The sequence below is a fragment of the Bombus bifarius genome, unplaced genomic scaffold, assembly GCF_011952205.1.
Source record: "Bombus bifarius isolate JDL3187 unplaced genomic scaffold, Bbif_JDL3187 scf7180000007968, whole genome shotgun sequence".
Taxonomy (NCBI): Eukaryota; Metazoa; Arthropoda; class Insecta; order Hymenoptera; family Apidae; genus Bombus; species Bombus bifarius.
The window spans coordinates 328,438-352,932 of NW_022884354.1; the positions used below are offsets into that span (position 1 = coordinate 328,438).

General features: G+C 35.5%; 1 protein-coding gene across 7 annotated transcripts in view; it reads right to left on the reverse strand.

Annotated features, from left to right (window-relative positions):
• Window positions 1–9,659: 9,659 nt before the first annotated feature.
• The window catches only part of LOC117210349 (RING finger protein 44), a 38,383-nt gene continuing 23,547 nt past the window's right edge, over window positions 9,660–24,495 (reverse strand). For 2 of the 7 annotated variants that reach the window (XM_033453300.1, XM_033453308.1), the window contains exons 2-11: window positions 21,128–21,300; window positions 18,615–19,183; window positions 15,380–15,581; window positions 15,214–15,301; window positions 14,496–14,581; window positions 13,818–14,402; window positions 13,277–13,477; window positions 12,875–13,173; window positions 12,219–12,522; window positions 9,660–11,974 (exon numbers count right to left, since the gene is read on the reverse strand). In XM_033453300.1, the coding sequence (XP_033309191.1) occupies window positions 11,900–11,974; window positions 12,219–12,522; window positions 12,875–13,173; window positions 13,277–13,477; window positions 13,818–14,402; window positions 14,496–14,581; window positions 15,214–15,301; window positions 15,380–15,581; window positions 18,615–18,850 (2,076 nt within the window). In that variant the 5' untranslated portion in view covers window positions 18,851–19,183; window positions 21,128–21,300 and the 3' untranslated portion in view covers window positions 9,660–11,899. Of the gene's footprint in view, window positions 11,975–12,218; window positions 12,523–12,874; window positions 13,174–13,276; window positions 13,478–13,817; window positions 14,403–14,495; window positions 14,582–15,213; window positions 15,302–15,379; window positions 15,582–17,522; window positions 17,545–18,614; window positions 19,184–21,127; window positions 21,301–24,495 lie in introns of those variants that run through there. The other 5 variants (XM_033453294.1, XM_033453318.1, XM_033453338.1 and 2 more) reach the window with 3 other exon arrangements.

A 24,495-nucleotide genomic window follows, 5' to 3' on the forward strand; every position in this document is an offset into this window, starting at 1 on the left:
CATGCCAATGAAAATGTTTAGTAAGAACTTATTAATATTGTATTAGTTTTATGTATGTATAATACATTTAATTTGTTAAATAAGTACGTTACAGTAGTAATTAAGGATTATATATATTATATCTGATGTAAAAATTGTAAACCTCTATAGAAAAAAAAATATGACATGGTATTGTATAAAATAATTAAAAAAATATTCCAATTTATTCTAAATGGACAAATTTGAAATTCCTTGTAAATTATTTTCATTTTAATATCATAAAGAATGATTCACTTACCGTATGTGTATCCCTTACTTATCATAAACGAATACATATCAAACATATAAAAATAATAATCGAAAAACTTACATAATATAATTTTTATAAATTTATTCGCAATAAACCATAAGAACATAAAGATCCCGTATTACACGAAATATGTTAGAAGAAAAAGATTCTAATTATTTCTAATGCAATAATTTTACAATAATAATAATAAAAAAAGATTTGAATGAAGTAGGTTTGTTCACACATTTAATGACAACCTGTACTACATAATATAAAGTATTTGATTATAACAAGGCGAAGCAGACCTTGTGATTTTATAATTATATTTTTATAATTATATTTTTCTTGTATTTTTTCATTTTCTTTTCTTGTTGTCAGATAATTATGAAACTATTATATTACTTTTACTCCATCTAATAAGAGGAACACACCTATTACTTCATAGCGTTCTTTTTTTCGAGAAGTACCTCCCGTTATTTGCCATATATATAAGACACATTTTATTCCTTCGGACAAATAATTCTGTTTTTAAACTTGTGTTTTGTTCTCCCTTGTTCTTTACTCTCTTCTTTAATGGCATCTTCATTCTGTATATACACTATGCACAGCACTTATAATTTTACAAAGCATTTTGCTACCGAAATTTACAATCGAGTAAGTAAATTACCATTTAAATTGCGATTTAATCAAAAGTAAGTGTATATGTTTAGTTCTTACGTATCTCGCGTGTACATAGTACATTTGTATGTGCTTATGCGTTTGCACGTGTGTACCTGTGTGTCTATATATATATAACAATCACATATGTATATGTATATATATATGTAATGAATATTGCTTTTTGTACATCGTATCGTGGTATGTATACACATGTACGTGAACTTACGTGCCACATTTCACCTTATTCTAAGGATCATCTTACTCTGAAGAATCACTGATTAATTCGCAGTTTGGACAATCTCAAGCGATGATTTACAAAAACGTTATGAATATATAACAATGATGCTCTGTTTTGTCCAACTACTAACACGGCTCCGTTCATTAGCCACGGTACGATTATCGTTTCGCAAATTAGCAAACAGTGTCACAATTTAATCGGAATACATACACGTGAATTTGATTGCGACTACTAGGGCGAAAAATAATTTGTTGCTCTTTTAGCTTCTTACGACTTGATCTGAAAATAATCATATTTTCCGCGGTATTTAACAAATTTCTACACGGTTTATTTCAATTAATCCTCTCTCTTGAATCGAATAACACTACATTTGTCGTTTTACAATGCCTTGTGGTTTTGGTACCTTTTAACAGCTACGAAATCCTTTCTCCTTTTTGTATAGAGTTTATGAAACAACATAATCAAAAATAAATTTTAATTTTAAAATCGATTTACGACATTGATCCAGTTGATTCATATAAATATGTGCTTACAATTCAATTTAAATCCATAATCGATATAAATCAAGCTTTGAGACAGATGAAGATCGTTAAAGAAGGTGTGAATGATTTGTATGTAAGTGTTTAACAAAACTGAATACCAGCTAGACACGATTCAAAACGGCATATTTGACATCTAAAATATCTTGAAAATATTTTTGAAACTAATATTTTCGATGTAAATATTTTTTCAGAATCCTATAACTAAATTTAATAAAAAGATAAATTTGATAACATGTAATTGGTTTACAAGGTATTTAATTTTAAAATTGCTCTCGTATGAAGATCATAAGGAAGAAACATAAGTACATTTTTGTTGACGTTTTTATTTTTATGGCATTTAATAGTTAAAAAGATATATTTTAACATAAAATAGCTAAAAACAGAGAGTATCTCTTAGGTTCAGAGATATAGTTAATAATATTTTGTAAAAGCTAAATTTGTAATTGTTAACACAAATATTATTTTAATATTCTAACAAACAATATTTTTAAGATTATAAAAAGCATGAAAAAATCATGTTTAGCCTAAAAGCCAAATAAAAAGACACTTTTGGATTAATTTAATATCGTACTGAATTTTAAAATTGCTACCCGGTTAAAAACTGGGAAATGTATCTGATTTGTCATTTCTTGTTCCGTGGTCTTCATATAAAAATAACAAAATGTAACTTATCATGTCCTTCGTCTGCCTTCGTCTGGTTTAAAATACCTGTTTCGATAAACAACACAAGAAACACTCCAAATTATTAACCGTTGCCCGTTGCTCATTGCTGTTCCACCAGATCGATATACTTGCAGCTCTCCTAACCTTTAAAAAGAATAGAAAGAGTTTCCGTACTTTCAGCCGTCGTAACGCAAGATTTCGAAATTCCCCCACGTAAATTTGCCACCCTTAAAGCACGCCGGCTCTCGAGCGCGTTAATTTTGCCAGGCGAATTGATTTTGACCCTGCCATGGCTATAGCCGTTCGCTCTCGCAGTCGCAGCCCGTTCCTGCATTAACTCTGCCCAGTTAGATCGAAGTTGCGAACCGCCAAGAGGGAGAGCCCCGGGATCAGCAAGAGGAACGAGAGCCAGAGAACGAGGGAGGGAACAAGAGAGATACGTGGTTTAAAGGGAACGTGTTAGCTATATGAGCTTTAGAGAGGTTATGGCTGCACGATGGGGGCGGGGTGAAAGAGAAAAGAAACAAAACGTACAGGTCGAATGGAAATGAAAAAAAGAACGAGAAATATGTTTTACTAGGACCAAATGCAGTCACAACGATAAAATCAAGAATTGAAAAAGAAGAATAAAGGAGATCTTAGAGGAAAAATTTAAAGGAGAACATAGAAGATAGGTATGTTGGACCTAGGAATATAGAGACCTAGCATGGAAATTATTGTAAAATAGGTCTATCGAGGAAATTGTGCCTAATTTTTATTAGAAACTGTTTGTAATGCACATAGGTGTATACATTTATCATTTATTACAAAACACTGAATATAAACAGTGAAAGCGAAAGATGCTTTATTTTTTTTATTTGAAACGTAAAACATAAATTACTTTATACTCAAATCTTTTCTTTCAAATTTTATGAATTTTAATAGTATTATGATCTAACAGCAATTTTTTAGAAAGGATTTAAACTTTTAGGCATTCGTGTTAATCTGTGACTAATGCCCTTGATAATTTGCGATACAGAATACGCAATTAATTAAGAAGTAACTAATTAAGTATGATTAGAAACCCACTTAGGTGAGTTTTATTCCCACCTAAATACTTACTAAGCTATATTCCGATTTTATATTCCATGATAAGAAGAGACTCAAGAATTAAACAAGGAAGACGACATTGGTGAATGTAGCGGACAAAAGGAACAGAGCGAAATAGAAAATAAAGAAAAGCGAAAGACAAAATAAAAAATAAAAGATTAACAGAGCGAGAGCACGTAAAAACGATAGAGTGGAGGAATGAAAATGCAAACAGATAGAGACAAGGTGGGAGAAGGAAAACAGAGAAAAGTAATGGCATGTGAGAGATAGAGAGAACACGCAGAGAGGTTTGTGTTCTAAAGCCTACAACCCACCCCCTATAAATTCAGCCAGGGGGCTTTCCATTAAAGGGAAACTGTCATTGCGGGAGTGTTTCTGTCGAGCAACTTAAAGTTGGATGGAACGTTCCAACCTAACCTATAGGGTCACGAAGATATGAGCATATCTCGCTTTAAAGCAAGTCGAATTCTATCGCATCTCGCACAGACCCTCATGGATTACCCCCATCTTCTTCGTGCAATTTCTCCTTCTTTTTCTCATCTTTCTTTCTTTTTGTTGCTCTTTTCTCTCGTTACCCTTGCGACCCTCGTGTAGAGACGCGTCTCTGACGCTCGCGAATCGCACGAACACCGAGGGTGTCGAGAACGCTGCAGGGATCCTCGTCGATGGGAATGGCATCGTCGCAAATTAGAGGCTACTCCCTTTGGCTGAGGCAATGCTGTATTATGGGATTCTGCGACATGATCAAGGGGGGCCTGGTAACCACGGCAGCGTTACGGATCGATCAGTAATACCGCGATCGATAACGCGTCTCCGCAACGTTCAACCGAAGTCGATGGAATATTATGCCAGCGAGAATGAACCGTTACGAGTTTAGGACTTAGAACTAAATTTCGTTTTAGAGCAGCCAATTAAAATTTTTGGCCCACTGTTTCTCCTTCGATAGCACTTGTCTGGTGGAAGTAAAAAATGCCACTTTCTAATTTAGCGAAGCATGGGTTCAAACCTTATACTATCTGTAAATATGGATATTTTACGACTTATTTTGACGAAAACGTACAGGTATGGATACGTTTCTCATTCTGAAAGACTTTTTTAACACTCTAGTCGACGTAGCTTGGTCCCGAAACTTTTTTTACCACATTACTGTGTTGACTGTATAGTGTATAAAAGAGAAAAAAAGATAAACGTGTACGGATATGGTTTGGCGTATCGACCGAGGTTCGCAATTTACAAGAGGAGAAACTACGTACTTGTTCGCTTGGAAATTCTGCCGATACACTCGAACCGCATAATGCGATGTTAGAGCAAATCAATTATGACCGCAGTTAACGATTCATGGAAATTACATATGACAAATAACAAGGATATGTTGATGAATGAATAGACGCATGAACGGAGAAAAGAAATTCATTCGGAGCATAACGTGAAAAAAAAAGGTCGTGTAATTTCATAATAATAATGATCGATAATATTTCAATAATAATAATAATAATAATAATAATAATAATAATAATAATAATAATAATAATATTAACATTAATAATAATAAGTATAATAATAATAATAATAATAATGATAATAATAATGATAATGATAATGAAAGTGATAGTAGACGATAGCGATAGTAGTAGCAGCAGTATCCGTATTAATAATATATAATGTTTGGCATCGTTATCTTCGCGTCTGTACAATAGTTTACTGATACTCAGCTCGCTTCGATGTTTTTTAATCATCGAAGCTTTTCCCCATTTCTGATTTGTATACAGAAGTTCGTGTCGCATTTTGGTTATTTAACAATATGCTCCTCCGATATTAGCGATATTACAATGTATTTATCGATAAATTTAATGAACCGATACGGTAAGTTAATAATAACATAATAATAATAATGCTAATGGTAATGATATATAATAATAATAACTAATAACAACAATAACTAACGAACAAATTAAATATTGCAGTACAACTAAAAAACGTTAAATCGAGTTTGTATAAAAGCGTCTAACGCATTTCTGGTATATACGTATATGTTAACAAAGAAGTAGTGGTATCAGCAGCAGCAGCAGCAGCAGCAGCAGCAGTTGCAGCGGCGATATATTCAATTCTACGAATAAAATATATAAAAATTGTTACACAAGTTCACGCTGCCGAGGACAACGTCTCGAACCATCCCAATTATTACACGCTATTTATTTTATTAACAGAGCGAGAAATCTACTTAGCCACGCCAATAAATGAGAAAAATGAAGAAGAAATAATACGAAGGAGCGAAGGGAGGGATGTTAATGTATTTTTTAAGTGTGATATAGTTATTTGTGGTACATCATGTATAGGAGCGAAAAAGAATCTTTATTGTTAGACGATATTGATTTTCAACGAGATTTATAATCTTAACGCGTCGTTGAAGAAGACATATAAAATGCTTCTAGCCACGTGCTTCTTGCAAACGATAACATATGGAAATTAATATTAATAAATAAGAAGGAAAACAGAGAGGAAAATCTTTCCCATAAAAAATTAGAAAACTTAATATGTATATCATAGTAAGTAGGAATTAATATAATTAATTTTTATTTCTTAAATTAAGCGCGTTCCAAATTCTTTTCAATATGCTGGTTCATTTCAGATATCTCCATGTTAGTTAATTGCATACGCTACCCATAAGTTTGGAAAAACGAACAAACGTACGATAAGAGAGCACCACTCGCAGGAGGGAATACTTTCCCGTCGTGAAGAAAAAAAAAAAGGAAACGAGAAACAAATTATTCTAAACTAATGGCATGCTTGTACTATATGTCGTGAAGTGATTCAGTGAACGTATTGTGCTTCTTCATCGTTGTCTCAAAGGAGCTGCTAAATGAAACGAATGGTAAACCGCAAACAATGAAGTTATGCGTTCGTACATTTTGAATGCGAAATATCAATGTATTTTTCTCTTTCTATAGATCGTTTGATTTATTGCTGTTTCTCCGGATTTATCGACAATTCGAAACAAGACGTCAGGTCACTGGATATGGTTTTCGGTTTGGATTACGACGTTCTTTAAAAATGATATTTTGATTCATGAAACGTCGTCTGCTGTTCGGCCAACCGTGCGAAAACTGCTATACGTACTTATGATTCTCGGGTAACACGAATCTATCATCGTTATAATACTGCATCGAATTCGTTGACTTTTCCAAAATAATATAGAAGAAAAAAAGAAAAAGCAAGACAAATAGAAATTCGTTTTAAACAGTAACGCGAAAGGCGAAACAAGGGGAAGAAGAAGAGGCCGAAATCGATCGTTGTTACTTCAGCGAGGGCTTTCACGCCGCTGCGTCCAGTACACATTCGGCTTTTAGAAGATGAATTCTTCAACGGCGGCCTTCGATATGCATAAATCAGTTGAACGCGCAGCTGGCCTCAGCAACGCCGACGCAACAGTCGAGTTAACGCGCAACTTCAATATTACGCGTTTTAAAGCCAGCTACTTTCTTCATCCTCCAAGTAATTGAGACTCGAAGCAACGTATTGCACGTTCTTCCTTTGTTTTCTTTTTTTTTTTTTCTTTCTGCGATTTCAACACGTGATACGTGTCTAATGTACAGTATGTATAAACGAATACATGTTTCTCTTTCTATATACAAATGATATAAGGGTTTATATCGTTTATATCTAAAAGCAACTTGGGCGAACTCATACGTCGGAACAATTACTTTTGGTACTGTTTCGTGACCGGTTCTTCGAACATGCATTCAAATAAAATTCTTATCATCTCTTTCTCTTTTCATGCTCTGTATTATTACAAAATCGCCTCTCGGTAATTAACGAGAAAACAAAGCTTCATAGAGCATTTTCTTCGAATTGAATTTAACTATTGGCGTTAAGACGATACAGGACGTTCCAGGAACCGATCATAGGTTTTTCTGCTGCGACTGGTACACTAGGATTCAGGGTGTGTTTAAGGTACGCATTATGGATTTCGTTATGCTACCTTAGTCTAAGCGTATCAAGGGACGGAGCGTTGGACGGGCCAAGGTTACTACAGCCGAAAGTCGACATTATCGGCGATTTAAAAGCCGAAAGAAAAGAAGAGAAACTCATCTCTACAGAAACAGCGATTACAACAAGTATGGTTTAATTCTGATACTATTCCATATTATTCCTACAACGTTTGGTTATATCTTTTAATTTTATTTAATTTTAAATTTAAAGTTATTAATTTAATTTTATACACATACACGGATTGTACAGATTTAATGTTTAACGCCGTATTTATAATATAATATTTAATAAGTAAGATAAACAGACTCCGAATGATGCATGCTGAAGTTCATAATTCTTTTTCAGATTATAACATTACGAAAAATCGAACGAAGTAATAGTTCAAAATTTGCAAGTAATATAGGATAGAATGGAAAATATTCTTAATCCCTTGATAGGGATGATTTCTTCGGCATTAGCTCCTTCCAATCGAACGCTCGTCCCTTTTGACAACCTCACACTCACTCTCTCTTTCTCTCTCTCTCTCTCTCTCTCTTCATCTCGTTTTCACTCTCATGGTCTTAAACTAGTAAAAAAATGTGAGCCTTTCTTCCTATTTCCTCTCCTTCCCGGGTGTAAAATGCGACAAAGAGGGCGAGCGTGCGAGACGCGTGGATATACGATGGAGAAAAGTGATATGTGTTCTCTTATAACGCATCTAGGAAAAACCAACGCTCTTTCGTTTGTCTTTACCTTCCTTACTCTTCTTTCTTTTTCCTTCTCTTTCCATTTTGAATATACACACAGCAACACGAACACACACACGCACACGAGTTTTTGATATTGTGTTCGATAATGAGCTGGGTTTACGCGACGCGCTACATAGATGCAAATGACGCGGATGGGAAAAAAGCGCGCGATTGATAGAAACGAAACGCAGTTTGAACAAGAGGTGGTTGTAACCGGTAAGGAAATCGACTTTTGATTTGCGTCGCTTCGTTCGACATCCGCTGTCGCACAATATTCCGCTTTCCCCTCTATATTTATATACCAGTATGTATATAATTTTACATACATATTTCGATTGTTATATAGGTATTATTTTTGCTTTTTAAGCGACAGAGAATATACGATTACTGATTTCAATTCTCTGTCCGAGAAAATTGACAAGAAGATAGAAGCTTGAGTGGTGGAATAATGAAACGAATAGCGGAGGAGCGAGATGTCGGCAACCTCGAGCAGGCCTACTAATTTTAAACGAGCTGTTGCTTGTTTCCGACGCACGTCACTTGCATCTGGTAACTTTTCGCGAACGCAGCCTTAGACCTGTACAAAGCTACTAAAAAGTACATGTTTTACGTATATGCGTTTGCACGGACGAGTTTCGTTTATGGATAAATCGAACTGTTTATCGTGTTCATCTGAGAACGAATTACAGATCAGCGGATTTACATAATATCGATAATCTAACGTATCAATATTATTCGGACAAACTTGTATAAAATTTAAAAATCAAAATTATAGAATATTAAAATAAATCGAGAAACTCCTTTCCAGTATCGAATTCTAATTGGAATATTTCAAAATTTAACAAAAACGATATTCAAACGATTTTTTTAATATTGAAGCGCTATTGATGTTCTATTTTATAATAAACTATACGCAGATGCACAACGACGAAGCATTTCGATTCATCAGACACGTTTGTCACCACATGGTTTTGTTTTTGTGCTTTATGTCGTTCCACTCTTTTCTTTTACATTTGTTTCTCTGAAATAACGAACATGATTCGCGTCGATTCGGCTTTCCTTTATGATAATAACCCATATCTCTTCCCTTCGTCGACTTTTCGCATGAGAACTCCCATAGTCTTTTTCCCGATACACGGTCAGTAAAGTAAAGGCACGCGATAAAAAATGGAAGGATAAGGTCAAAGAGGTACGAACATGATCGCGGTGTCATGCGTTTTTCCGCCTTTCGATTACGTTTGATGATGTCCGACCGTTACCTTTCACTGTACGACACACCACGTGATTTTCATCTCATCGATCGATTACATTAAAAACTAACTAACGCAAAAAACCGAGAACAAATAGAATTTTCAATTAATATAATTATTTACCAACTACTTACTATGTATATCTTTAGAAAAAGAACGAACTCTTAAAGAATACAAGAGGAAAAAAAAGAATTAACTTCGGAAAATTTTTACTAATCTAAAACAAATCGATTACAAGTAAATTTTATTATAGATTATTATAGCAATTGCGTAAGAAACTTTTTACATAACAATTTCATTTAACTATAAAGCGCAACAAAAATTTGCTAATTGATCATACTTGTGCAAGTATGAAGAGCCTCATGAATAACAAGAAAGATTATTTCAAATTTTCCGATAACAAAAGCGCTCTCTTTCCACGTGGTATCGCTCAGTTGAGATTAATATGAAAGCCCTTTACGAAAAACCTTGGGAACGTACGTTTTTTTCAAAAACGAATCAATCTTTCATTTATTTTTAAATACGTGTCTAATCCAATAGTATTCTAATTCATAAACTCTGTTTTTTTCTCTGTTAGAGACTTCTAAATACAAGTTATCTTATTTCTTTTTATATACCAGGTAAATCTTAATCTTTAATTTAGTTAATTACGGTTAATATTCGTGGAAATTCGAAAAATCGCGGTTAACTCGTTTTTTCTCTTTTTCTTCTATCCAGCGGTTTTTCTTTCTCTGTCTCCCTTCCTCTCTCTCTCTCTCTCTCTCTTTTTTTGGTTTTCTTAGCGTACGTACGTTTATTGTTTATGAGATGTGTGTATAAAAAAATATGAATCGTTTCATTTCTTCTATTTAGAGGTAGATACACAGGAAACAGAAGCAGTGTTCTTATCTTTTTTTTTTTTTTGTTCAGTTTTGTATCTTCTTTACGCAGCTTTCTTTCCTTTTTTTTTTTGCATGAAAACTATTGCTGAAGAGCCTTTTCTTTAATCTTCGTCACGTTTCGAACAATATTTGATCCATTTACCTTTCCTTCCCCCTCCCCCCGTTAATTCTACGTTCTACGATAGCCTGTGAATCAGTAATAGTATTAGGGAAACTTATCTTTCGGGCGAAAGAAAACGATCCGCGACGAAGTGAGTACAATGGAAAACGGATCTGCTACCTTTTGTGTTCCTCAAAACGAACATCGAATGTTTCGCCAGATTATTTACAAAATATTTACGTCATCTGACAAAATAATTTAATAATTTTTCTTTTTTTTATCTACAATCCCTAGTCGCTATAGAAAAACACTTACGAGTTCGACGTGACAAAAGAGTGATTATCCGATCTACGTAAAAAGACACGTAAAGCATATATATATATATATAGGTTAGAAAGATCGAATCTTTTCTTTCCTCTAATCGGTTTACTCCACATAATGATATATCTTAACTTGTTTGCCGCGAGAAAAAGAAAAGAAAAGAATGTTCACGCTACATTTGGTTATGTGCCCAAAGAGAAAAAATACAAAAAAAATTACTTACAAAATCAAATTGGCTGTAGTGTATGTCTCATTGTGATAGGAGCGCGTTTATGCGAGTATATATGTACAATTCGTAGGATTAAAAATACAACTATCACTATAATAATAATAATAATAATAATAATAATATTAATAATAATAATAATAATAATATTAATAATAATAATAATAATAATAATAATAATAATAATAATAATAATAATAGTAGTAGTAGTACTCGTGATAGTAATAAAAACTGGAACGTTAATGGAAAGTAGCGATTATAGTTTTGCGTATTACGTAAGTAATTATGTACAGAATAAACTTCACAATTTGACGAAGTAATAATATGAAAAGGAAAAAACAACAAACGAGCATTAAACACGATTAAACTCGAAGCGCATCGATGAAACAAAACGAATACATTAAGTCAGACTTTAATCTTGACCTGAAATGTTTAATAGCTTTTAACAAATCTCCGAAATTTCCTCCATTGCTTTCAATCTTGATTGATTTGCTCATTACTTGTTATTATACACTCTTTCTTTCTCAAACCTGTCAGACTTGTCTATTCTCGAGAAAAAATAATGGAATAAACGCAGAGACGTTAATTCGCATTGTAAAAATGTTGCATGCTGCAATTTTAAATCGTGTACTTTTATTGCGTGTGTGTGGTCCATTTCTCGACACCAAACACCCTGACAACATACCCTGAATTTTACTATGTTTTTTTTATCCCCCTTATATTTTTTTTTGTTTTCCGTGTTTCATTCATTCCCAATCCTCTCCTCTTCGCAAAATCGAGGTGATCAACCGTGACATACTAACGACTCGGTCAGAGAAAAGGCGAGAAATGCTTGTCAACAGAAATTTGCACAAACCAGCAACGTGATCGCTGGAAGCTCTGTGCTGAGTAGCGTCCCTGAGATCCGTGACAGTTGGCGCTAGTGTACTTGAGCGGCTTGGCGTCAGTCGCTACCGGTCCCGCTGTTTCCAAAGTATTCTCCGGCATCCCCGCGACATATTGGACACGTTCGATTTGACTGTAATTAAAAAATTAATAAATTATGGTCATTAATTGAAATTTAATTTAGGCAAGTCTCAAGCCTCAAATAATATTCTTAGTTTATAGATGATTATATAATAATTAATTTCAGGAAGCTCTTCAACTGTTAGTTTAGTATGTAATAGAACGAATTGACGATCCACCACAAAAGTATCAGCCTCGATGTATATAGTGGATCACTAATGGTCTATATAGAATCGTATTATTCTCAATAAACTTACTTTAAGCCACTTGTCGATGCATTTAGAATGGAATTCGTGCGAGCACGGTAGAACACGCAGTGACTGCAGAGCTTCAAAGTCGCACATGCAGACCACGCAGTTGGTTTGGTCTCCTTGGTGTGTTTCCGCGTTGAATTTATACGAAGGTAACTGCTCCACTTCAGCCCGAGTCAGTCCTCGTGGCTTAGCCTCTCCTAGTCTCTCTGCCAAAGAGAGCAGTGCTTCGTAATTTTCGGTCGCTGAGTCCGGCGAGGATAGGTCCGCCTGACTGTACGGAGATAATGGTGGATTGCTGAGCATTGCACTGTAAATTGCAAAATTTTGTAAATTAAACGAACTCGTCATAAATGAGGTTGAATCATGACTATTCATAGTAGATTTTTTACAAATCTTATAATAATTCTTTTCTATTTGTTTAGTCCATATTTTTTATTAATATCAATAGAATGTAGGTGTACATTCATATTTTTGCGATTGCAACTAAAAAAATGGGACCCGAGAGCATTATATCTTGGATGTATATATATAAAACTAAAGGTCATTTAGTATTAATGAAGTACAACGGGGATTTTTTTCACTCATAGACATGAAGATGTCTATGTATTTCCTTGGGCAGCACCGATTGGTATCAATAGTAACGACAAAGTGATACTTACAAGAAGTGTAACAGGAATCCCGAATAAGTAGCCGGTGCTATCGGAGGCGTACCTCTCCATCTACTCGACCTTGGTCGTCTGAGCGTGTGAACGTTGGACGGTGTGCGCCGAGTTCTGGTTTGAATCATTTCCAATTGACTGTTCCTCGTTTCTGATAAGAATATAGGAGTAGGAGTAGGAGTGGTAACTTGAGTTAGAGCTGGCGGTGAATACGAGTGTGGTAATGGTAATGGGGCACCGGCTGTAGCTCCCACTCTATGATGATGATGGGACTCTATTAACTCTAATTCAACTTCTCGCTGTAACAAAGAAAAAATGAAGAACGTTAGATAAATGTTTTCTCTTAGTAATGATAAAATATCCTGTATACTATAATAATTTGTCTCAACTGGTGAATCGTACCTGTTGGGAAAGTTGATGGTGCGCAGTGTAATGAGTAGTATGGACGGGTGGAGGAGGCGCGTGAGCGTGATGAAGAGCCGCTACAGGACCTCCGGTTGGTGTTGGGTATCCTCTGGATGCAGCGCCAACTATTGAACCGACCAGGCTGTGGCCTGGGTGGGTCGGATGAGCCGCTGAATAGTGACTATGATGGTGGGTAACCTGGGGAAATATAAATTTATCTATTATAATATTCTAAGTATCTCAAACTCTTTTAGGAATTTATTTAATTAATTAATTAATTAAAATTTAAATTAAATGTTTAGATTTATATATATTATATATATATATATAATTACTCAAATTTTATATACATATAAATTTAGTATCTTAACTAGAAATACCATAAAAAGTAAAATTTTTTAAACGCAACAAAATTTACGTTATAAGATCATACAGAAGGAATATGATGTCATATTTATAGAGGATTAGTTCCTGAATTTGTTCAAGATTATTGACTATTATAAAATTAGTTGCGATATTGATTTTATAAAACATTTACCTGACACGAATGTGCGAACGCGTGTGCTCCGGTCGGTGTGTATATGCCGTGCAGCTGGCATGGGATCCTGTAACCTGTCGCCTGAGGATGCCAGAGTGGTTCCCCGCTAACGGCAACCCCCAAACCGGAAACACCGACTTGCCCGACGTCCACGACCACAGGGCCGTTTGCTCCTTGCGCGGGATGGTGTCCCGTACCAGGTGGATGATGGGGATGCGTCTGATGCGCGTTATGCATATTATGATGCGAATTATGTATATTATGGTGCGAAATGTTGTGATGAGAATTGTGAATCCCATGGTGGGAGTTATGAATGGGCGGATGAGGAGTATGACCGGGCACGAAAGGGTAAGACAAGCCGAACGAGTCTGTGTATCGTTGATAACGATTTCTGATAGTTGGACTGCCGCGTGTCGACATGTGATTTCGAGGTGATCGCCTCTGGGGCGCCGTTGAGAACTCCCATGGCGGCGGAGTAGTGTGCAATGACGGTGTAGGCGAGGGTGGCGTAGTTTCACGAACTTCTATCCCAGAAACGGTACCATTACGGGATATTCGACGGCGCTTCCTCGAAGGAGATTCACTCTAAAATTATACCGATATCGATCTTGCATTGAAAGTAAAAAATTGTGATGGAACGATCGAACAGAAATTTTGGTAAAGTGCACAGACGTATACCTTTCTACCATCGTCTTGACTAGGCTGTCTGTAATATGGCGGCGATGGCTGGATTTGTACAGGACTCAGAGGCAGTTGGTTTGTCGCTGAAATAAAGATACAAGAAATAACCTCTCATTCACTTTCAGCCATAGGGTCAAAGAAGCTATGTATATGTATACAATGGTCGTACACTAAATCAAAAATCTATAAACAGCACACTACCTAACAGTCAGAAGTAATAAGACACCTACCAGTTACATCTATTAGGAGATTCTAATAAATTTTATTTCATTTAATATTTCGTATCATGAGTAGAATACAGATTTATAATAAATAGATTACGGATGTTTATGCATTTGTGGGAAATTGAAAGGTGTAAAAATGCACAGAACATACATAACATAACAAAATAGTACCCCTTACGACATTTAGTTGTTGAAATTTCACGCATACTTCTCCTTAGATTTTATTTCTTTAGTCGCATCATATGAATACGAATTTACATAAACATTCGCAGTTTAATAATAGAATAACTAAGAGATAAAAACATAGAAATTCGATCTGTACTAAATATCAACATGTGTGGCAATATTTACTGGTATTATTAATGTATACATGCATATATGTGTGTATACATTACTTTATATGTGCATACTATCATATATGCATGTATAGTATAGTATAGCATATATAATAATATATGTTTGTACAATGTATCTCGAAAGTCTAAAGATACCTTGAGAACTTCTACGATATTCCATATCGACGCCGCTAGCTCCAAGACCTGGACTCATGTTCAATAATGGACCACGCATTGCGTTCTCCTGCGAGTACATATATCTTTTAAGAAAGAAAACACACAGATACTGACTCGTAGATAGTACAGAAGGAGGGGTACTTACTTGCCCGCAAATGTTAATGTGCAACGGTGGAGAATTGGCCGGTGGGCCCACGGACTCTTGTGGAAAGTGAGCCGGTGGACCTCTTGATTGCGGACTGTGCTGCGGGGGCGGTTTGTACCCCACGCTAGACCCGCCTACGTTCCCGTGATACGAAACTTCCTTGCCGTTTGGCCCGGAAGACGTACCGACGCCAGGACAATCCCTAAATACATAGAAAATTGTTAGCGATCATATTAGAAAGGACGACGAGTGTCGACGTTACCATGAAATCGAGGTGTTTGGCATCACATTGCATAAGACACTGGTGCATAAGATTCTGCAGAACTTTTGGAAACAATATTTTTTGGAAAGTTTCAGAGACTATATCTGTGTAAAATTTTATATCAGATTCAAAATAAATAATAAATAACAATTAATTCGTAATAGATCGGAATTACAATTTATTAGATCTAGATCTTTTCTTAGATTTATTAGATTCAATTTGAAAATTGAAATAGAAAAATGTAAAGATCGTAGCAGAGTTAATACAGATAATGAGGATTATTCAGAACTTATAGTAGTTAACAATTCCAGTAGTTCCACAGAAATTCTTATAGATCGTTTAGAATCATTGAATTACATTACATTGAATTACAAGTACTTTCACCGTAACGTCGATATACGCATAACTTGGAGTTCATTTTTCCTCCTTGAACACGATTTACGTCAACTCTTGATCATTCACGTGTATCGATCTATCGAACAATTAATACGAGTGCTACTGATCGGACGATTCCTTAATATATGACACAATTTGATGTAATAATAAACATGATTTTCTTCTATTGTAGAATATAGAATATTACTATGGTGATGACAACGCACCTGCTGTATCAATCTTAATACTAGAACTATCAGAGTCATCAAAATAACAAATTACAATTCTTTATAGAAATTTCATAAATTTTTCTCGTAGATTTGCAAAGAATTGGATTTGCATTTTTAGAATTAGAAGCAATATTTGATTTTAAAATATATTCTTTATGTAACTGCCATCTTGATCTTTCGACATATACAAGGTTTATATTTTAGTCAACGGTATCTGTAATGCTAATACGTTTACAGATTTAAAATAAAACAGTGTTCGTTTGACTAGATACGAAACGAGAATAATATTATTGTTAGTAACGCGTAGCTGAATAAATTCCATATTATGGCGTGTTTACATGAATCGTGTACGATATCCATAAAATAGCGATATGGGACGAATCCATTGTAAAACGTAGTCTTACTTTCACGGAAGCTTCTAGACGAGATAGTAACAAACAAAAAAAAAACAAAAAAAAACAAGTGACAACCAAGTACACGCAATACGAAGAAATGAACTGTATATCGTCAATTTGCTGGAAAAGTAATATATTAAAATAATCGTGTCACTTTTCAAACAAGTTGACAATACTTATAATTATTTAAAAAATAGTTGACATTCGGTGGCATGCTAAACAAGATAACCAGTGAAGAGAAGATTTAAACATGATATGTAGAGTACAGAGAAAATAGAGACGAGGAGAATGAAGAAGAAAATAATAATTCAAACAAGAACAAGCATTCGTTATGGCACAGAAAAAGATCATAGTTACATATTCTGTTAACGAATGCTAAAGATTGTTATTGATCTGTATATACATAATACCTTCAAGGTCGCGTGCTGTATGGTGTCTCATGCAGCTATGAACAGTTTCATCACAAACTCGCGAAATATAAATTTTGCAGAAAAGATATCATATTGAACAAAAATAATTAGCCGCGCGATATATTCTTACGAGTGTATTTAATCGTGCCATATATTTAGTTGTGTGAACATGTGTCATGTTTACATATCGTCGATTTACTACAAGAATAACACATAAAAAGACTGTCAATTTCGAGATATTTATAAAATTAGCTGAGCAATTATTTAGCTCTTTATTAGAGTACGAGTATCATAATTACGTAAAGATCAATGTGCCAATTTGTGAAAGAAAGCAAATATTCTCATTATTGAGTATTATAATATGTAATTAATAATTTTCTATTTTAAACTTTAAAGTTTACTTCTACTATTTATTAGTGTCACTCTTTTAGCAAATCGGTATGTATTCATCCTTCTATATTACATACGTACAACATGTGTGTATGTACAGGAGCAGTATCACAAAATCATCTCAATGGAACAAGCTAACATCTGTATTTTTCGCATGCACACGTGTGTTTATGTGTCGCGTGGTTCATAGACTAGAAATACCGTGTTTCCAACTCGCGGAATGTTAATCACAGTAACAAACTCGAAAGACAAGTCCCGAAATTCGATGAGATCGAGAGGAAAAGAAAAACGAAAGTTTCAACGGACTGACGGACACTAAACCGTGCATGTGAAAACGAAAAAGCACCACGATTGCATCTGTAGCGTCGCAACTCGAGGACAACGTTATGCGCGTTTATTATCGTCGATTAGAATGGTCGACTCTTCAATGTCGGTTACTCTGAAAATTAAATACACACTTACTAGGCGTAACACGTAACTCGAACAGAAAACTTTCGCGACAATCACTCCCTTCCATATCGATCATTCATGTTGGTAAATGCGAAAACCTATCGACGAATGTTCGATTCTCGATCGATCGATAGCGTAACAAAGTGACCTTCTCAAGAATTACACCGATGTATACGTAATTCTCGACGTTACGAACAGTTATGTAACCATATAGGCAAATAAAAAAAGTCTAGCGATAACAAATCGTAACACTTTCGATTACTTCGTAAAGTGTAGTTTCGTATACGAATGGGTTGCGCAGCATCATACGATGCTAACTCTGAAAAGACTCTATCGCATCTTCTCGAGAATTTTTAACTTGGCTGTAGAGTCGACTGTGGAGTCATCAACCCCGCGAAATTTTAAACTGTCTGTACAGAGTAAAGTATAAAATAACTTTAGAATATCGAACTTTTGTTTAGTTTTCTAACATTATGAAATGCCTTATATGTAGTAGATAGTCGCACGAACATAGTACAGAATAAAATAACAATTACGTGTACGAAAATCTAAAGAAAAATATCTTTCACAAAAACCTAAAGAAAAAGCAGAAGAATGTTTGCAAAATATGAAGTTTATGTAGAAACGTAACATGTAAAGAAAAAAAAGAATGATATTGCAAAATTTGTGATATAAGAGAATATGCACAGAAGGTGCACCAGGTTCGTTATTGCAATGATATACCCGTTATGGAAGCGTGGTGGTGGACATTGTCGATACGGGTATTCCTTGTTGCCGGTGTATTGCTGAGGTATCTGGGCGTGCTGAGGGTGCTGATTATGAGGGTGCCATCCACCGCGGGCGTGAGGGGGCGCTGGGGGTCGAGAGTGGGGCCCTGCCGGGGTGCCAGCAGTTACTACGGCCCTATAACGTCCCTGCATGCCCAAGCCGCGATGCTGATGACTCCCAGGGCCGTTCATTCCCTCCCCCTTTGCTCTGTCTCGTTTCGATCCTATTATTCTACCCTTTCGTTCTCTTTCTTCCTTTTCCGTCACTCTTACTTTTCCTTTTTTCTTTTTCTTTTCGTTTTCTCTCTTTCACAACGAGAGCCACACGGTATCGCTCCACCTCTTTTTTTTCTCCCTGCTGGTTTCGTTTTCGTGGTTGAAACGGGAGGACACGACACGGCAAGGCGGAGGAGGTTAACCTCGCCTCGTGATTTTGCCCGACCTCGTACACGTTTCTGGCCCCCTTCAGTTCGAAACGTGCGCGCCGCACGTTAACTCCTCCGACTCCGGCTATCGAGAGAGAACCTGGCGAGATATTCGAACGTTACACGGCGAGAAGAGGCTAGATGATCGAGAGGCGATTTCCACCTCGCGCGCCGTTCTTTCGAAATGTCGAGAGAACATCCGAGCTCGCCGCCATGTTCGAGTGTTGCTCGAAACGCCAGAGACGACGCCGCTGATCTCAGGAGCCCCGTACTTTTGTCGCGTCGCGTACTTGTTTTTTGAAGAGAAATGCAATTGCGAATTTTTTCTATCTCCTTAATGTTGTAAGCATAACGTAAATATAAATGAGATGTAAGATTATGAAAGAAAGAAAAAAAATATGTCATTTTCGATAGGTAGTGTGAAGACGAACAAGCGGCGACGTGATCTAAATATGTATGATATCGCGGAATGATTTTTGGTCACGTACAAAGTAGTAACAGCCGATAATAAGAACAGAGAATGTGTCTTAGAAACAAACATACCATGCAGTAATACACTGTGATAATTGTATATAAGAATAAAGAAAATGTATAGATATATAATATATATATATACTAGAGGAATTATTAATTGTTTTACTGAAGCTACATCTGGCGAATCTCGCGGAGTTCGCGACTGAAATAGTTCAATTATAATTAACGATAGAAACACGGCGATTTCTATTTCGAAACATCATCTTTGTTAAACTACGTGCTCGTATTTGTTGGCAAAGTTTGAGTGAACATTCGCATGCTTTTTCCGGGCAACTAGAGCTCTGAGTGGCGACGAGTTCGGATACGTTTCCGGTTGAGAAAAAAAATCTCCCCGCCACCTACTGGTCCAGAATCGAATTTCAGGGGTTCAATGATTCAAGGAAGATAATATTAATTACGTTCCAATGAATTCAAGCAATTCGATATAATACAGCAGTACAGGTTTAAAAGACGCTTTCAAACTTTAATTATTTCAGTTAAGGTTCTGAACTGTTAACTTTCGATTCTGGTCCAGATTGCGTCATTTAATATCTATGTAACAAAGCTAAAAATAATTTTATGTCTTTCTTATGCTTAGTTTAATCTTTGTTACTGTTTTGTGTGTTCAATTTCTTTCTTTACAAAAACCACGATCTCGTTGATCTTAATTTTTCTCTTATTTTTTTAAACTTTCATTTTACTCGTTTACTTGTTTAATTTTTTTCTTTTTTTTTTGTGAAAGAATAATACTGCCATTGATGTTTGTTTCTCTCGCTCGCCGTTAGCAAACGTTCACGCTCTCGTCATCGTGCTCGCGTATCCCGTCATGAAAAGGAGCGAATCGCGGTTTGCGTTTGCAACGTATGCAAATCACGCTTAATAATTCCGTAGGAATATTTATGAAATCACCGTTCGTCGATTTTATTGCTCGTTTATGCACATGTTGACGTCGTCGTCGAAATCCAAGAAAAGAGATAAGAGGGAAAAGAGGGGCAGAGAAAGAAAAAAAGAATTGCGGGATTCGATGCGAAGATGAAAATTGATAATCATTAAAATTTAAATTATCATTTGTTAACCTCTGTTTGGTCTAGCGATGCACGAGCGACGTTATACTACTAGCTTGATTTTATACAGGGTGTTTCAAAATCTTGGTACCTTTTTTCACTTGCCATAAGGTTACTTTAAGATTATTCCGTATTTTTATTAATTTTGCTACTTCGCGAGAAAAAAGGATCGTTGAGTATAATCATTAATTAACTAAACGATAAATGTACTTTGTTCTCAGTAAAACTAGACTCAAATTTTAGTGCATTAATGTCTTCTTTACAAAATCATGCCAAATTAGAAAATATGTCTTTGTTACTAGTAACTAATAAAGAAATAATTTTATACATAAACGAAAAGTGGACAAAATTCAGTTTTGGAGGGGTTAATATATCAATGTAGCGTTAAATTTTGAAACATCCTGTAGATTCGGAGTTCGTTAAAGTTACGACAGGTCCAGATGCGTTAAACGTTGACGATCAACGACCAAGTCATTGCCTCCTTCGAGACCACGACGTCCTCTTCTCTCGTTCTCCTGTCGTTCATCAATTCAATCAGCCTGAGCATACGTTCTGAAGGAAAAAATGTGTTCGTCGAAATCGCTCCTCTTCGATGGGCCGTCGACACGCGAGCCACGTTCTGACGTTCAAGCGTGAAAAGCTACAGGAGCATACGAAACAGACGGTGACAAATTCATCAAGCATACAAAGCTACCTACATACTACAATAATTAAGAATCATTAATTAGCTATTTTTTAGTTGTCCATGAAGCAGTGGAAATTTTAAAAAAGGAGATTAAATTCATTTGATAAGTAAATACTGGAAGCAGAATAGCGTAAAAGAAGAAGGAGAAGCATTTCATGCAAAGAGCACAGAGGATGCACAATAGTTAACAGACGTGGATTTCTGGTGATAGATACATGATTCTATGATAGCAATGGTACCGATCAATCCATTAAGGAACAAACTGTAAAATAATTTTTAACAGTTACGCAATATTATTGGGAAATGTATGAATAACTATATATTATACATAGCTTTATCTGCATAACAAAATATTGACATAATTGTGGCTCTTCGGATTTAAAATCTAAAGTAACAATATACCGTTTCAACGACATGCGAACAATATATTAGAATTTAAAATGAAAATAGTTTATTCTTAGATTGGCAATTTTTATCCATTTATGAGAAATTTGAAGATGGAAGAATGTACATAATATGGAAAAATATACAAAATATATCAAGTATTGCGTGAAATTGTAGCATGTTCATTCCCGATCAAAAGATTCAAGCATGCTACACGATTTAAAAAAAAAAAAAAAGAGAATGAGTTCTTTTAAATAAGTACAACATTACCCACTAATGGCTTTTATCTCATAATATTTTCGACGTGTTAATCGTTGCATATATCGTTACAAGAATCATCGAAGTTCGCAAAACTCGAAAAAAATGCGTTTCTTTTCGTCGAAAGAAGATATTTCATGGGATCGAGAGGCAATTTGGGTGGCAGCGTCCTATGACGCTGTCTAGAGGTACCATTTTCTGGTTCCTTTGTGTACCCACGGCACATCGTCGTCATTTTTTTCTTTCGATTTCTCGTCTCCTCGTGAAGAAACCCAGAGAGGAATGAGAGACCCAGGGTCCTGACCACGAAGTCCGAAGAAACGATTAAATGAACCGGAATATCCAGGCCCCGTTGCTTTGGGCCAACCTCTCTCTTTGCTTTTGTGCAGGCCATGGCCCCGCACAGCCCAAGCAAAATAAAAATATATGCGTATCCTGGACGACTGGAAATAAGCCTCCGATTGTAGCAAATTTTCGACCTGGGCAAGGATACCATTCCTTCTTCTGGAGTTCTACGTTCTATAAAAAGATTCTCGCCGATGGTAGATGAGATTTTTATGCAAGTCTAACATAACATAGGAATACGCTTTTTTACTGAAAATTCTCATCGTAGTCAAATACACGGGTTTTTGCTTCTTGTCTTTCGAAATAAAGTTTCGATACCGTGGTTTTCTGTATCGAAAATTCTCATTTATGGGATTTAAGATTCTCATTGAAGTCGAGATATAGGAGATTTGTTGGAACGATGTTAAGCATGAAATTAAGTATTATCAAGACATTGGGACTGAAGAGGATAGTTTTGTTGGACGTGCATCACAGTGGACATGGAGTCTGTTCGCTTTCCTGGGCCTGATGGCACATGTTCTCCTTGCGTTAGCGCTCATGGAACTTCTGTTATACGAGTGGACGGGAAATGTCGCGATAGCTAACGATTACTTGGTTATACGATGGTGGAATTGATGTTCTTGGCATGGAATTTATGTCAACACTGGCTGGTTAGGTGATGGTAAAGTTTACGCTATACAATATGGCGGTTGAAGTGCATGTAATTCTCGCTCGCGCGTTTTCAATGTTTTTATATTGAGAGAAGAAAATTTAATAGAACGGTTCATTTTATACGGAGTATATAATTGGATAGATAGTGTTTAAAGAAATTTTTATCATGTCGTCGAAGAAGCACCATATTTCTTAAGAGTTCAAACGAATACCTCAAAGATGGTAATTTCTTTCTCTTTTTTAATAATTTAAAGTTGGAGTATATTATTTGCAAATTTTGCGAAACGTAATTCTGTTTAGACTAATGTTTGTCGAACTTAATATATTTTAAAAATATTTCCGAAATAAAAATTTATGTTACACGTGAAGTAATTTTTTAAATGTAAATTCCGAAAGATCTATAAATAAATTTCCTTGTATTTTTTCGACAGGATAGTAGAAAGGACCTTGCAATGGGGTATTTAAAGATATAATACAACTCAAAATAAATATTTAACCGAGGAAGGTAGACGATGCATTAAACTGTAAATAAAAATGAATAATGGAATTATCTGTTGGTCGGGCAGAATTTTTAGCAACAACCGTCGATCTTGGTATCGAGAGAGTAGATGGGTTGCACAAGGGCGCCAGGTGAACGTGCCATATGTCACGCGGGGAGATAAGAGTATCTAATACAAGATAGCGAACAAATACGTTTAATTTTTGTCTGATCTTTTAATTCTTATTAACAACCGAAATTCATGAAATAGTTAATCCAAGAGGAAAACAAAGTAACTCTCCGCTTTAATAACAGCAAATTCAAAATTTTCCTTATGGAGTAACGAAGAATCTTTCAGAAGATAAAGTAATAAAAAAGGAAAATTTTGCAATTTATATATCCCTTACTAAACCAATATTTAATAACTACAGTTATAAGATCATAAGATAATCGTATATTATTTTACAAGAAAAAAAGCATCTACTCCACGAAATAATTAAAAAAACATTTTCATATTTTGAATCATCCTGTATCGATCATTCGTTCCAAAATTAAAATATTTATTTCATATTTTACATAAAATTACACAAAAATGTCGTTTTATCGCTATTAAGTAATTATTTATTATTTATTGCGGCAGATATCTTTCTTTTTATCTACTACACTGGCATTTATTCCTTCCTTTAAAGGGATAACGGTGCACGTGCACCGGTGAGCAGTTACTGTAAATGTACCATATGCTGGATATTTACTATGTCTTGGGTGTTGTATATCATTAACAGAGGTAAGGCAATGGGCGAAGTAACGTAACAGGTGCTATTAAACGCTACTTAACGTCTAATACGTCTCTTTGACGCAATAATAAGAACGTCTCGGTGGCTTTGTACCCGGCGATGGCAGAGGTCCATTTTCGTCAGACGAGGAGGGACGGCGCTTATGGTTCGAACAAAGGATGTAACCTTCGACGTTCCAGTACTCGGATGTTGATTCAATTTCAACAAATTTTTTATAGAGATCCTAATTCGGCCTTGCTT